Source organism: Balaenoptera musculus, chromosome 2 (assembly GCF_009873245.2).
Source record: "Balaenoptera musculus isolate JJ_BM4_2016_0621 chromosome 2, mBalMus1.pri.v3, whole genome shotgun sequence".
NCBI classification, from domain to species: domain Eukaryota; kingdom Metazoa; phylum Chordata; class Mammalia; order Artiodactyla; family Balaenopteridae; genus Balaenoptera; species Balaenoptera musculus.
In genome coordinates, this window is record NC_045786.1 from 128,532,695 (window position 1) to 128,548,030 (window position 15,336).

At 34.3% G+C, this 15,336-nt stretch overlaps 1 protein-coding gene across 10 annotated transcripts in view; it reads right to left on the minus strand.

The window, feature by feature from the left end:
* Nucleotides 1-15,336, minus strand: part of DDHD1 (DDHD domain containing 1) — a 92,153-nt gene that overhangs the window by 5,711 nt on the left and 71,106 nt on the right. For 4 of the 10 annotated variants that reach the window (XM_036843885.1, XM_036843884.1, XM_036843888.1 and 1 more), the window contains 6 exons: nucleotides 13,860-14,122; nucleotides 12,272-12,347; nucleotides 8,884-9,033; nucleotides 6,236-6,488; nucleotides 5,031-5,222; nucleotides 2,355-2,438 (listed from right to left, as the gene is read on the minus strand). In XM_036843885.1, coding sequence (XP_036699780.1) covers nucleotides 2,355-2,438; nucleotides 5,031-5,222; nucleotides 6,236-6,488; nucleotides 8,884-9,033; nucleotides 12,272-12,347; nucleotides 13,860-14,122 — 1,018 coding nt within the window. Of the gene's footprint in view, nucleotides 1-2,354; nucleotides 2,439-4,752; nucleotides 4,876-5,030; nucleotides 5,223-6,235; nucleotides 6,489-8,883; nucleotides 9,034-12,271; nucleotides 12,348-13,859; nucleotides 14,123-15,336 lie in introns of those variants that run through there. The other 6 variants (XM_036843887.1, XM_036843890.1, XM_036843891.1 and 3 more) reach the window with 4 other exon arrangements.

A 15,336-nucleotide genomic window follows, 5' to 3' on the forward strand; every position in this document is an offset into this window, starting at 1 on the left:
ACTGTGCTTTCAGCAGAGAATTCTTTGGTGCACAGGGCCTGTCAACATGGATATGGTGTTGAAAAGTAAAATATATGAATAGAAAGTCACCATCTTAGTATTATAATGTGTACTAACTAGACAGGTTTCTTCTATTTAATGGGAGTGTCTTAACTTCCCTGGAGAGAAATTTTCAAAAACTTAATGAATCTTAAAAGTTATCTTATTTGTAAATAACAATTATGGTCATAATTGCATGATTTTTTGCTTCAGGTCGATACCAAGAAAACCACTTAAAGTACTAGGTAAAGGAAACTGGGTTTCCAAATGACTGGTGAAAGATTCATTTGCAATAAGAAAGATTGTGCTCAGGGTTCTTGTTGATAAATTATGTCTTCTTATTTTTGTGCTGCCTCAGAGCGACTATATATTTCATGTGGTTAGGTGTTTGACATCCAAGGAATATTTACATTTTGTGACTTATCATAGCTTCAAATATATTTAAGAATATTCTCTAACCATCCTTTATTTGAAAAAAATAACAAAAACTCCATAATGAATTTTATAATCAGCTGTCATTTCTAACCCCCAAATTTCCCAACACTAATATACCCTGAAAGACATTCATATACCTAACATTTGACAACAGATGGGCTATTTGGGTAAATACAGGCTCATGGGTTGAATATAAAGAAACTCCTGGAGATGCCCAGATTTACTGGATCCTCTACCATCTGGTTGGAGAAATGTTCCTGATCGTATTCAGAACTACTCCCTTCCACTCATCCTTGGTTCTCCTCAAAACTAACTTCTGGTTCTCTACATACCCTGTGCTTCCCACCTCTGTGTTTCTGCTTATGCTGTTTATTCTCTCTGCACTGTCTCTTTATCTCTGCTTGTCCAAATCCTACTTCCACAAAGCTTTTTTTGATTTCTCCAGGTTAAATCATTTTCTCATTCCTTAGACCTGACAGAGGCCTTTACCTGTTTCTCTGTTATGTGGCTCATCACATTCTATCATATATTATAATTATTTCTGTAGTTATCTACCTTCCCTACGAGAATATATGCCCTCTAAAAAATACTTAACTTCCACACCAGCATTTAAAATCTTTATGGGCAGCACTGAAATCTGTTTCATCTTGGTATCTTTTCTAGTGACTACCTACTTGGTTCATGGTAAAATTGTTGAATGAATAAAAACAGGAAAAGAGAAAATAGAAGCTATATACATAATACCATCTGAATCAGATCAGTGTGGTGCAATTATGATTAGTGGTCTAATTGCTTGGGTAGCTGGGATGGTTTTAAGGTAGTGAATAAAAAGAACTACTTGAATGTAGGACAAATGTATGAGTGGATTAATTTTCCTTTCTCCAACTAAATATGCAAAAAGCACACATCAATTATTTCTCTATGGAAGTGACTATTACATGAACAGGGACCAGAGAGAGCACTTATATAAGATCATTTCTTGAGGGGATTTCACTGAGTTAGATCAACACAAACTGCTGTTATAGAGCCAAAAACCCAAATCAGCTTGTTATGCTGAAATACTGTTTTGGAATCTATATCAAGTAAGATTTTTTTTTTTTTGAAAAAAGAAAAAATGCATGAAAATTAGCAATTATAAATACAGAAATTATAAAATTAGATATGGTTAAAAAATCCAAGGAAACATCTGTAACTTATTTTTTTGTTAAAGGTAAAATTCGATATTTAAAAAAAGGAAAGAGAAAGGAGCTACAAAAAAAGGAATGAGAAGTTAATGACGAAAATAATTTTAAACTGCTAAGATTAACCTTTACTGATACATTTTGAATCTGCTGAAAATTAAGAGACTGAAAATATCTCTTGCAGCCAATAATAATAATTTTTTCAAAGCAAACCTACACCTCTAAAGAACATTAAATATTTGTGTTGAAATCAGTATCAGTTATGGCATACCAACAGCCCTAGGGGAAGTGTTACTAATATCTGAAATAATTAGAAATGATTAAATCCTTTATACTATGAAATCCTTTTAAGTATATTACATGAAAAGAATACTGAACCTCTCTGAAGGCTGTAGGGCAACAGAGGAGAAAGAGAATGGCCTAATGCTTTTCTCCCCTCTCTAAAAGGTTCCTTCTTTGTAGAAGCATATAGGAGTATCATATATTTTAGCACATTAAGTGTCTAATCAATACTCGGAGGTTTCTGGACCACTATATTTAAGATTAGAAAATACAGGAAGAGAATACATATAAAATAGTCTATTAATGGTAACATTCAAGCTGATCTCATAGAACTGATCCAATTTTTCAATGAGCAGGAGAAATCTAAGTAGATCATTTTCATAGTGCTCTGAATGCTATTCCTGACATATACCATACCGAGGGTATTATCTTTATTCTGCATTACATTTTCCGGAAAAAGAAGTTGTGGGAGATTAAAGAACGATTCTTGAAGTCTGAAATCTGTGAAAAAAAAACACAAGATGCTGTAAAGTGTTGGCTGATGGTTACAAATGGCCTTCAGTGATGCAGTGGCCAAAAGTTAGAACAATACTCCCAAATAAGCTGATTAAACCTAGGATACATAAAGAAGTACACACTTTGGTTTTTGTGAAGAGCTCTTTCATGGAAAATGTAAGAACAATTAACTCTGAAATATAATGTCATAATCTGTTAACGCCCAAATATCTCCCAAATGTATAGTTCATTTAAGTTCTAACCTAGAGGCAAAACAATGCTGAAAGAAACAGATTCTTTTCATAATATGTTACAAACACAGGGGAGTACAAGAAATGAAACAGTAAAACCACTGGAAATAAGCCTATACTTTCCAAAAGAAACGAAGAGTAGCTATATAAGATGCTTCAAATTGATGTCAATAAGATGGTTTCAATTGACAACACTAAATCTTCAAAGAGAGAAACCCTGATGGATCATGAATTCACAGTCTGTGTCCATCTTACCCTCAAAGAGCAAGAGAATCAAAGTCGGTAGCTTCAGAATGAAGGTTATCGAGAAGAACTGAGGCAATCGAATGTGAGCAGAAAGGAAGGAAGGAAGGAAGCCAGAATCACCTAATCACAGTGACCAAATTCCAGAAAGAAGATTTAAGGAAGAAAGGTTTTATGATTTGCAACATATAGCCAAAATAGCAATTATGACTTAAGAAATTTGTCTAAATCAGGATTACATAGAAGAGTGTACTACTGAAGCAAGTCCAAGAATTAGTAAGGTGAATCTTGGGGATTTGATTTAAAAGGCATAATTCTCCCATAGTAGTGGTCCGATTTTAAAAGTTGGACTTTTAAAATCTGTATCTAAAGATGAATACATGTAACTAAGAAATCATGATTAGCTCACAGTTAGCTGAGTCTATAGTTGGCAAGTAATTTACCATTAGGACCAACAAAGAATTTATATGCAAGAATGACAGAAAACATATTTTGTTAAGATATTAAAATATAATAATGTGATACAGCTAAGTATCTCTACTCACTTGTACTGGAAGAATAGGTTTCTTCTTTATTATCACTTTGAAATTTCTACGTTAAATAGTAGAAAAACTAAAAGATAGGTTTCTTCTCTCAGACCCTATAGACTTCTCTCTGTATGTCTTCATTACCCCGTCTCTTGGGCTCAAAATACCCTGCTCTCCTTGTTCCCTCATTCACCCTAATGTTTACTAGCATCACTGCTGTGCATTAACATTACAAGGAATTGTGGCTTTTTACCTGCCATTTTACAAAATTCTTTGAAGTTATTTTTCCTCAGAAGTTTAGTTTTCTTTTGACATCTGCATGTTATAATAGAATTTTGTATTTTCACAATCTCATTTCTGAGAGTAAGCAGAAGTGAGAGTTTAAGTCAGCAATAGTATAGGAACTCTTATAAGAAAACTATGAATTTTGTACAAATATCAAAATCTGAAATGAATTTTCTAGGCAGTGTTCAAAAGGCTTGCAATTATAAAATTTTTAGTACTCAGAGTCTGACATAGATAGGATTAAGTTAAAAAAAATGGAATTGGCCCAAATAGGAATGTCCAACTCAGAAATGGCTAGGGTAATTCATCACAGAGTGGAGGTGACTGTGGAGAAAGATCCAGCCCCTAGGACTGTTGCACGGCAATGAATGCTGGTTGTTTTAAAATTCAGAGTAGCAGACACAGTAAGAAAACAAGGCTCTAAATATCTGAAATGAAATGTTTAAAGATTTTTAGAGGAAGAAAATAAAATTTTCTTGCTATAGTTACAGAAAGGAAGTAGCTAGTTTCAGAGTCAACATTTCCTCGTGTAAGTCAATGGAAAACTAGGACTTGACTTATTATCTTATTTTACTGGACATTTAAAAATAAGGCTCAAGTTTACATCCTTGGAAGTAAATATATACTAAGTGTATTAGTGTTTCACAACTATTCAAGAGTTTAGACCTTATAAATCCACTGGAAAAATTAAATAAAGCTCCATTCTAATATAAGTCCAGTATAATTATCCTTTCATTCACTCATTTCTTGAGTATCTATTTTACACAAGGTAGCTGGGATAGGATTGGAAGCGATACAGTGGATCCAATACAATTAAAGCTCTGAAGGTTTTATAATTCGGTTGGATGAAGGGAACTGAGGGATTAGCACCAGGATGGCTTTGGCATAGCAGTTTTAAAAAGTATCAAGAGTAAATACAGCATAGGTTTGAAGCAATTACATGAATTTTTAAGGCTGAGAAGACCATATTTTAAAAAAAAACAAAACACTTTATAAAAATCAGGAAGTGCTTACCACAAAGAGATTTGTTTTATGCTTGATGTGTAACACCTCTGTGCCACAAGGCCCTGATTATTAATGCTCTTTACTTAATTCACCAACGCAGAGAGTAAAACTGCATTTACCTAGGGATTATTCCTAAAAATGTAAGTAGAAGAAAAAGCATTGTTTCTTAAAAGCTAAGGCAGGCTTTAGATTAACAGTTGACTGCTAGTGTTAATATCTTAACCCTTTGTGCTCAGCACGTTTTAAAAAGGCACAGTATAAACTTGGAAAGAACAGTATGAACTAACATGCAGAGTCAAGAAAGCCAGAACTGCTATGTGCAAGGGTCTGCGTTGCCACAGTGGACGTGGGAGGTGAGGCAACCGGCTTCTTCTCGTCTTCCACAGAGTCCCTTGATGCCTCAGATGGCTGTGATGCAGATGAACGTCCGAACCTTGAGAACAACATTCCTCCAAGTCCCTTTCCAATGCTCGCAGCCCCTACATTTCACAAAACAGGGCAGTCATTCTGCTGAATTACACCACACACCAGGCTAAAGAGCACCACCCATATTTACAGCCACTTGGCAGAGGGACTAAGCCCTAGTCATGTTTTTCCAGGGTGGGAACATATGAAAATTACAATTTATATTGTAGGTTTCTAAATAAAAATGGTGTTGAATAGAATCAGAGTTGTACAAACTCCAGGAATATAGCTTACAAAGGAATAAAGATTCTATTTTATTTGTGATCATTGTTTTTTAAAGTATCTCTTAAGATTAAAAATGTTAATAGAAGAACCATGCCATTCACATGGGCATATATTCACTATTGATATTCTTACTCCTGAGGTTAAGTGGATATGTTATAAAAAGCTATGAATAAACAATCTTTATGATGAAGTCAAATATCAATGAGTCCAGCAGATAAAGCCTTTTTATAGTGCCATCTTGTGGCATTTTATACTAAGGCAACTTGTAACCAAAAGCAATGGACAAACTAAAGTGGCACAGAATTGAGCTCTGGTGCTACACCATTGTGGCTGGTACTGGAGATCATTCAAAGAGAAATTAAATACCCTTGTTGCCCTCAGGAAGGACACATATTTTGAGAGACTTTTAGGACATGGATCAGAGAACTGGTCGGCAGGGGCACCCTTAGTACTCAAGCACTCCCTCATTTCATGGATGAGGAAGCAGAGCATTAAAAACTATGTGACTTCCCAAGATCTCACAGTAAGTGATGGGGCCAAGGTTAAAATGAGAGACTTGATTCCCCGATCTTCTTTTGTGCATCCAGCTATCTCATATTCTTTAACTACAGGATCTGATCTAATTAAGAGAACTTTAGTGCTTTTGCACTCAAATATGAACAGTGAGAAGGTGGTTAGCTCTAAACATGAGGATTAACTGTTGGATGTTTTGTAATACATAGAGTATTTCCAAGTACTTAAAATTTCATGTCTATATAAAAGTGCTTAAATTCATTGATAAGGAATACTGAAAAGAAATTACCTAATATGCTTGCTTTGCCTATATTTGTTATAGATTCCCCATAGTGTCGGCGGGACAAGACTGGTGAAGTCACAGGGCTTGGTATTGTTGAAATGCCTTCACTGTCTGAAATTGAGGTAGGTTCTTTTGCTGGGTGAAGAAAGCTTGGCTTCATATACTCATAAGGTAGAGGATTGGAAGTATTATACCAGTGGATCTGGACAGGTGAAATGTTGCTGTAGTGTTTCAGTATTAACGGTTCTAATCTATAAGCCTTGATTTAAAAAAAAAATTCAAAGAAACAAAACATTAAGGTACAATGCTTGGATTTTAGTAAACTGTTCATTCTTATTTTATTGCATGCTCAGTAGACCTCAGCAAATGTTTAAAAACCTGATATTCTTAACATGTGTTCTTATTTCTTCACTGTTAACAATATGTAGTTTGTCCAATTATAGATCCTTGATGAGACTATAAAAAACAATTAGTCTAGGCTAATAGTGCCCATTAATTAGTTTTTCAGAGAAATATTCATTTTTATTATGTTCTGATATCATCTAGCAATTAGATTTATATTAGTCTCACAAACAAAACTGAAGCAGTAAACAGTAACCTGGAACAGAGCAAATAAGGTCAATTTTTAATATCTAAGCTCTCAGTAAACCCTACTTTCAAGTAGATTAATATAGTAACAAACACTACATGATGGTATAAGACCATTTGTCTAATGTGAAGTAGGGATGATATAGCAGAAAAGGCAATGGACTTGGCATCAGAATTCCCTGAGTTCATATTCTGGCCTCTGTCACTTATTAACTATATGACACTCACCAAGTCACAAGGTCTCAGAGCCTCAGTTTCCTGAGCTATAGAAAGGAGATAACACTTCCTACTACCTCACAAGGATGTTGGGAAGAATAGGTAACTTTGGAAAAACTGCCTAGCACAATTCTCACATAAGCTATTTAAAAAAAAATTTCACAGAAGAACTATAAAACGAGTAATAAAAATAATTCGTAATAATGAGTTTGGAACCCTCCTTTATAATACAGCTGACCCTTGAACAACACAGGTTTGAATTGCGTGGGCCCACTTATTCGTGGATTATTTCCCCCCATAATTACATGTTACAGCACTACATGATCTGCAGTTGGTTCAATCTGTGGATGCGGAACCGTGGATACAGAGGGCTTCCTGTAAAATTACACCCCAATTCTTGACTGAGCACAGGGGTTACCCCAACCCCTGAGTTGTTCAAGGGCCAATTGAATAACAAAATTTAAGACTGTACAAAGTATAGGGTATATACTGAAAGTTTAGAGTTCACCTATGATCTCAAGTTCACTTTCAAGTTATAGGAGAGTGAGTTAAATGAATGCATATTAACAAAATACTCAAGGTCTAACTGGGTGCTTTGCACACGTTTTACTTAATCCTAACAACCCTATGAGGTAAAATATTATCATCTGCATCATATAGATAAGAAATAGTCTCAGAAGTGAGTTGGCCAAGATCGTGCAGTCAGTATTTGAATCTAATACTAGATTCCATTTCAGTGAAATTTCTTAAATATAACCGTTTTGATTCTTTAACATATGAGAAATTTTCTAAAATTCTGATGTTTAGTCATTGTTATATTTATTTGGTACTAGCTGAAGATCTTTTAAAAGACTTTATAGAATTATATAAAGCTATTTTTCAGAGAATAAATGCTATTTAAAATAGTTTGTCTTAAATCTAGTTATATCTAGCCTTGTCCCCAAGAGGATTTAAGGAAGAATTTTTCTCATCCAAAAATCTTACTTGGCGTTAAATTGTTTATCTGGATGCAGACAGATCCTAGGAGTATTTACATTAAAAAATTTATTTACAGTACAAACATAACAGAGAATGTAAAAATCCAAAATGTCATAATTCCACCAAGCTAAAATAAATTCTTCCACTTTTCTACGTTTAATACATAATATTTAAATATTTTCATTTCTAAGAGTATCTACCAATCACATTTCAATGTTGCAGCATACTTTAGAGAAAAAAGTATTTAAAGTGGGATTTTTAAAATTTATGGTTGCTACGTTATTGGTATTACAACTGGTTAAGGTTTGAAAGTCCAGATGACTCCTGTCTTTTGGATTAATTGTCTAAAGATAATATTTTTACATTATGCTTTCATCCTACAAATATAACATAAACAGAACATCTTTAAGGTATTTTATTTCCTGATCCCTAAACTAATCAGAGAACAAATATTTTAAAAATATGAACTCATGCAAATGTAATAGATAAAGGCATATCTTGGAGATACCGCAGGTTTGGTTCCAGCTCACTGCAATAAAGTAAATCACACAAATTTTTTAGTTTCCCAGTGCATATGAAAGTTAGGTTTACACTATACTTAAGTCTACCTGTTAAATGTGCCGCAGCATTATGTCTAAAATAACAACATACATACCTTAATTAAAAACTAATGCTGTTGGAAAAATGGCACCAATAGACTTACTCAATGCAGGGTAGCCACAAACCTTGTTTGTAAAAAAACGCAGTATCTGCGAGAGATGTCTGTAAATGAAAGCTTTCTCATAAATTCAGCAGTACCTTGTAAGATTTCTTACAGAGTCTCTTAGGAAAAATTTAATATTGAGAGATAAATGTCCATATTTGCAACTTACCACTGGATCTGTTGGATGAAAAATGTTTAGTAATCGGTTACAAATCTCTCTGGGCAAAATATGGTCTTGACTTCCAGTGTTTCCTGGGCGGATGCCACGCAATGCCAAAAAAACTGCCAGCGGGGATCCCATACAGAAGAAATTTTCAACCTACAATGATAAAGTCATCCTAAATTTTAAAAGTGGTGAAGTGTTTTTCAAAGAATTTGGGCACAACATAATATATGGTAAAATACAAATAATAAATTTGTCTCCAAATATATATCTTTTTAAATGAGCTTTGTCTAGATGGTATCTGCATTACTTATTAACTATATAACAACCATTAATTATTCTAAACAGTCTATCCAGGAGCAACTTCATTATCTTTAAATCTAACAGAAAATTAAGAATGAGAGTAAGGAGAAGGAAGATTTATTAAGCTACTATTTTGTGTAAAGTAATAGTATATTAGGTATTCTAAAACATATAAAGACCAATAAGGCAGAGCTTCTGCACTCAGAGTTTACAATCCTGCGGGGAGGCAGAATAAAATAGTGCATAATAGAGGGAAAGCGTGCTACAGGAGAGTAGACAAAGGAATAATCAATCCCAACTTTGAGGGCTTTACAAAAGAGGAAGCATTTGCACTGGCCATAAAAGATGAAAAGGATTTCCGAAGTTGGGGTTGGGATATACTGGGGCTGGAAGGATATTCCATATTGATAGAACCACATGAACTAAAGCAGAGGGAGGAAAGAAACTGGCTTAATTTAGAGAATAAAAATAACCTGATATGGTTGAAAATTGAGTGTGGGGAAAATGTAACTTGGAATGAGAATGTACAGAACCTTGACTGTTTGACCAGAAGAGTTGGGCTTAATTTATTTTACAGGTAGTGAAAGAGAATAGGATTTGACCCATGTTTTAGGAGGTTAGTAAATCTGGTAGTAGCTTGTGAATGAACTGGAAAATTAAGAGGCTAGTGACTTGGAGACAAGTTAGAAAACTATTGAAAGAGTTTAGGCAAAAGATAATCTGCACCCAGGAGGACAAGCTGTTCCATTCAGAAATGGAAATTTGAGAGATTAGGATGGAATCAACATGAATGAATGGAGATGGGGATAAGGAAGGAGCCAGAGGCAATTCACAAGATTTGGGTCTGGCTGACTGGGAAGATATTAATTAATCCATTAATTGTTAACAGGATACTCTAAGTAAATCATGTTTTTGTTCATAATTAGTTTGAGGTATCTGTAACATACCTAACAGGTATTGAATTGAGAATTTAAGACAAGAAATATAGAATTGGATATGCCAACTTTTCTTTCTTTGTTTATGATTGGTTTGCAGTTTGGTGGACAAACACACAAAGGAATTATTCTCTATCAGATAAAAGTAACGATTGCTTTAGGGTTATCTATATCCATCAAATAATTTTAAAGGTGAAGAAGAGCTTTAGACATTTAGTCTAACTGCCTCATCTAGGGATGAATAAACAGATGAATTCAGAGATGTTAACTGATTTTGACTTGGCTACTGTTACATAACTAGTTAGTGGCAAAGCCTCATGATCACAACCAAAGCTTCCCACTCTCTAGACCAATGTTTGTTGACATTTTTTTCCTCTTTTGAAAGTTCAATGGTAATGTGTGACAAATCTAACACTTTTATTTATGGAAGTAAATCCATCTGCCAGTTAACAGGCATAGAAAGACCTCTGTTTCTTTTAGAACTCTGGAGTACTAAATATTAATTTGCTAATTCATCATATATTCCTTTTTAAATTTCAGATTTCTATATTTTTTCTCTATAAGTAATTAAATAATTAAAAATTCATATTATTAGACTACATGACTATGTATTAGAAGGATACACAATTATAGGGCATAAATTCTGGTTATGTGATAACTGAATTTTGAGATAATAATATACTTAGTGGATCGTACTCAACTCTCTAGTACAAAACCCAGGACATGAAATAGAAGAGTTTACTTTTACTATCAGATCAATTCTACATATTTAACATTGATTATATATAATAATGGTGGTAGAGATGGAACTCAAATTCCAGGTGGGGGGTGACTCCAAAGACCATGCTCTTATGGCTTTTATTTTATTTTTATTATTATTTTTTAACATCTTTATTGGAGTATAATTGCTTTACAATGGTGTGTTAGTTTCTGTTTTATAACAAAGTGAATCAGCTATACATATACATATATCCCCGTATCTCTTCCCTCTTGCGTCTCCCTCCCACCCTTATGGCTTTTAAATGTATCTTATAACTTTACCATATGGCTTTTAAATGTATAAGTTAAAAAAAAAAACCTTTATAAGTCATAGAGATAGATTCAATAAGAATTTTTGCATCATTCCATCACTTAACCTGTATGTTAAGTTTCCATGATAAAAGATATCAAGAAGAAACAATATAGTACACTAGACACGGGCATATATTCAACTGGAAATGAGTATTAGGAAACTTACATCATGTTCCATTTAACATTGCAAACAAATTGTTATTCAGGTATAGGCTGTGTCTTCTCCAATGGTCAGGTCAATGTCAATGTCTCTCTGCAACTTTTTATTCTTCTAAACCATTGCTTTCGACAGCTCTATTCCGATGCTCAAAAACCCTGAAAAGCTTTCCACCGCCCCTATCAAACATAAGGTCCCTTTTTCTAGCTCTTCCTGCTTTCCTACACCCTCCATGCCCTTTATCCTGTATATTTTAGCCAAACTGGCTTGCTCTCCTTGCTCCAAACTAACTGCGTGCACCTCATCTTGTGCTTTTATCATACACTTCTTATTGATTGAAATGTCAGCTTTCCATCCCTGGAATCATCACTGATATAATTCCAGTTATTTTTCTTACCACATACCACTAGCTGGTCACAAAGATTTGTTAAATTCTAAATATTAGATATTTACCAGATCTGTCTCTGTTTTTCTTTTCTCACTATTTAAGATTATTTGGTGTTTCTTGGACGTACTATGAAGGTATATCCCTCCATGCCTTTGTTTATGCTGTTTCTTTCAAGAACACAGCAGCATTTCTCCTTTCTTCTACTTGGCAATATCCAATTTACTGAGATTAAGTACAAATGTCATTCATTTGTAAACATTTACAGGCAAAATTAAAACTCCTTCTCATGCATACATCATTCTTTATACTGCTAATAGACCCAGTAACACTGTGTTACATATTTTGAGGGCTAGGAAACCATCTTGTCCATTCTTAGTGGAACCCAGAAACCAGCAGTGTCCAACACACCACAAGTGTTAAAAAAAAAAAATTCATTTGAAAGAATAATTAGGATTTCATTTGAACCCTAACATCATGCTTCAAATGATGTTTGAAAAAAAACTGAGATCAACAATGAAAATATCACCTGTCTTTCCTTACCTTAAATTTTAAGGCAGGTGTTTGTATCATAGATGATGCCTTCAATCCGTGTAGCCGTTCTTCTATGTCTCTCAGCCTAGAAAGAAGTATGAGATTATGTACACATTCATATTTATAATTTCATAAGTATTAGATGTTTACCAGTTCACTAAGCATAAAGAAGAAAATAATGACCCATCATCCAATCCCTCAAATTAAACCTTATTGACAGAATTTAATAAATGTACGTGCTGTAGTACAGAAAGTCTAAAAGTTTATGAAAGGACTTCCCTGGCAGTCCCAGTGGTTAAGACTCCACGCTGCCAATGCAAGGGGCGCAGGTTTGATCTCTGGTTGGGAAATTAAGATCCCATAAGCCGCACGGTGCGGCCAAAAAAAAAAAGGCTAAAACAAAAAGTTTATGAAATAATTAGTAAAAGTACCCCTATTCTTCCAATACATGCTGTTAATAGCTTTTTGGGGGAAACCTTTAGTAAAATGTGAGGCACATACAAGCATATATACACCTTTAAAAAAAAACACAGCATATGTTCATACCACATACACTATTCTATATCTTTCCTTTTTCTACAGTTAATAATGAATCTTAGCAATCTTTTCACTCGTCCCCTGACCTACTTCAGTCTTTATAACACCTGTGTAATTGTCCATCATACAGACAAACCACAGTTTAAACTTCCTCTGCTGGTGAACATTTGGGTTATATCAACTTTTTCCTATTACAACGTTCTCTATCTAAGTCTGTTAAATTTTTTTTTTTTACAAATTTTTTTTTACTGGATTTTGTGTCTAAAATATAGCTCTGAGGCTTGCCAACATGACATTTTCTTTCAAAACTATCAATTATTTCTGACACTAAAAACTTTATGTATTTTTCCTATGGTACTTAATAAAATTCTAAATGAAATCCTTAGACAAATTCTATAAGACAAAAATAAATTCAACGTTTCCTGAGTAAGAATTTAAGTCAGCTAAATTGGTTGTTTTTATATAATGCTAACTATCAAAATGAGTGACTTTTCACTGTTCTATTAGAATCAATCAGATGATCATTAAGAGAACAAACGACAGAGCATGTAACTAGAGATGAAGATAGGAATGTAGCAAAGAATTAAAAGATAGTATCAGGAAGGCTGCAAATGATTAGATAATTATAAAATCTGTCAAAAATATATTTGTCAACAAAAAAAGGGCTTTAAAATTATTTTCAGAATAATAAGAAACGTAAAGGCCCATCTCTAAGATTAGTAAAACTACGAAAGATTACAAGCTAGTAAACATTTTCAGTAAGGATTCTACAAAGTGACTCAGCTTGGAATAAGTTTTAGATTTCACTCCTAACAAACTGTGAAGAAAAGACAGAAGGAAAAAGAGGAAGATGGAAGAATAATTTATTTTATGCTATAGGAAAACACCTAATTAGTATGAAAATTAAGTCTCTAGCTTGATTAGGCATGTTATTCAATAATCTTTGTACCCGAAACAATGTATTTTTTTCTTTATTATGAAAATCTTAAGCTTTCACCTAAGAAGTCCAGTGATTCCATGAAGACATTTTAAATTCTTTCAAGAGATTAGGGTATTTTACCGTTGTTTAGTTATATAGAGCTCATCAAGAAGATGACGTTCTTCATAGCTCATCCATTGTTCATCAGGCAACTCTTCTTCCTTCTGCAGCAACTGTTCATAGAGTCGAACTGGATTCCAGCCAGTCATTATGTCATAAGTGATTACACATCCCAAGGAATGTGACACTATTGAGACTTTACCCCCTTTTTCTTCAAAGTCTGGATTCCGAGAACAGAAAAGGGAATATAATCGATTCAGCTCTTGCTGAAGGCCTTTAACTAGCTGTTTGAAATAAGAAAACATCAAATTAGAGTAATCACTGACTACTATAAACTTTATTTCTAAACTCAAATACATTAAGGAAGAAAAAAACACATTACTGGCCAAATATATCTAGGTTATTAAAATTAACTCAGAACCCTACAGGAAATGAAGTAAAGGTATATGTAATATTATAATCCATATCAACACTAAAGAATAAAGGCAGATGTTACCCACACAGATCCTTTCATAGTCCTTAAACCAATTATTTAAGCCAGCAGTTCCAGAGATTTAAAAAAAAGTTCCATGCAGATTCTAGTAGATTTCCAGAGTCCTGGATATTTCTTCTTCGTTGCAACGGACTCATATGCAATTCTAAAGTCTTGTACCTTGTAGTTTTTAAGCCACAGTAAGTTTTAGGGAAAGAATATCTGAGTTTATGGTAACAGGGTGACTAACATATTGTATATGCAACATATATATACTATTACTTTATGCATTCTTTTAAAGATATTTTTTTGATGTAGACCATTTTTAAAGTCTTTATTGAATTTGTTACAATATTGCTTTTTTTTTTTTTTAATGTTTTGGTTTTCTGGCCATGAGGCATGTGGGATCTTAGCTCCCCGACCAGGGATGGAAACCGCACCCCACGCATTGGAAGGCGAAGTCTTAACCACTGCACTGCCAGGAAGTCCCACTTTATGCATTTAGATAAGAGTAATGTAATGAAAGTCCATTGTGTGACAAAGGAAAAAGCTTATGTTGATCTACTTGATATTCCAAAATTCCCAGTAAGTTGGTAATATAGATAAGAGCAAAAAGTTGTTTTTAAAAAGCAGGACTTTTTTTTCTTTATAACTTTATTTATTTATTTAATTTTTGGGGCTATGTTGGGTCTTTGTTTCTGTGCGAGGGCTTTCTCTAGTTGCGGCAAGCGGGGGCCGCTCTTCATCGCGGTGCGCGGGCCTCTCACTATCGTGGCCTCTCTTGTTGCGGAGCACAGGCTCCAGACGCGCAGGCTCAGTAGCCGTGGCTCACGGGCCCAGCTGCTCCACGGCACGTGGGATCCTCCCAGACCAGGGCTCGAACCCGTGTCCCCTGCATTAGCAGGTAGACTCTCAACCACTGCGCCACCAGGGAAGCCCAGCAGGACTTTTTTAAGGTTTAGAGGTTAATAATGTGGGGAGTACCATAGCCATTTTTCTTTGTAAAACTGCTTTCTTGAAATTTAG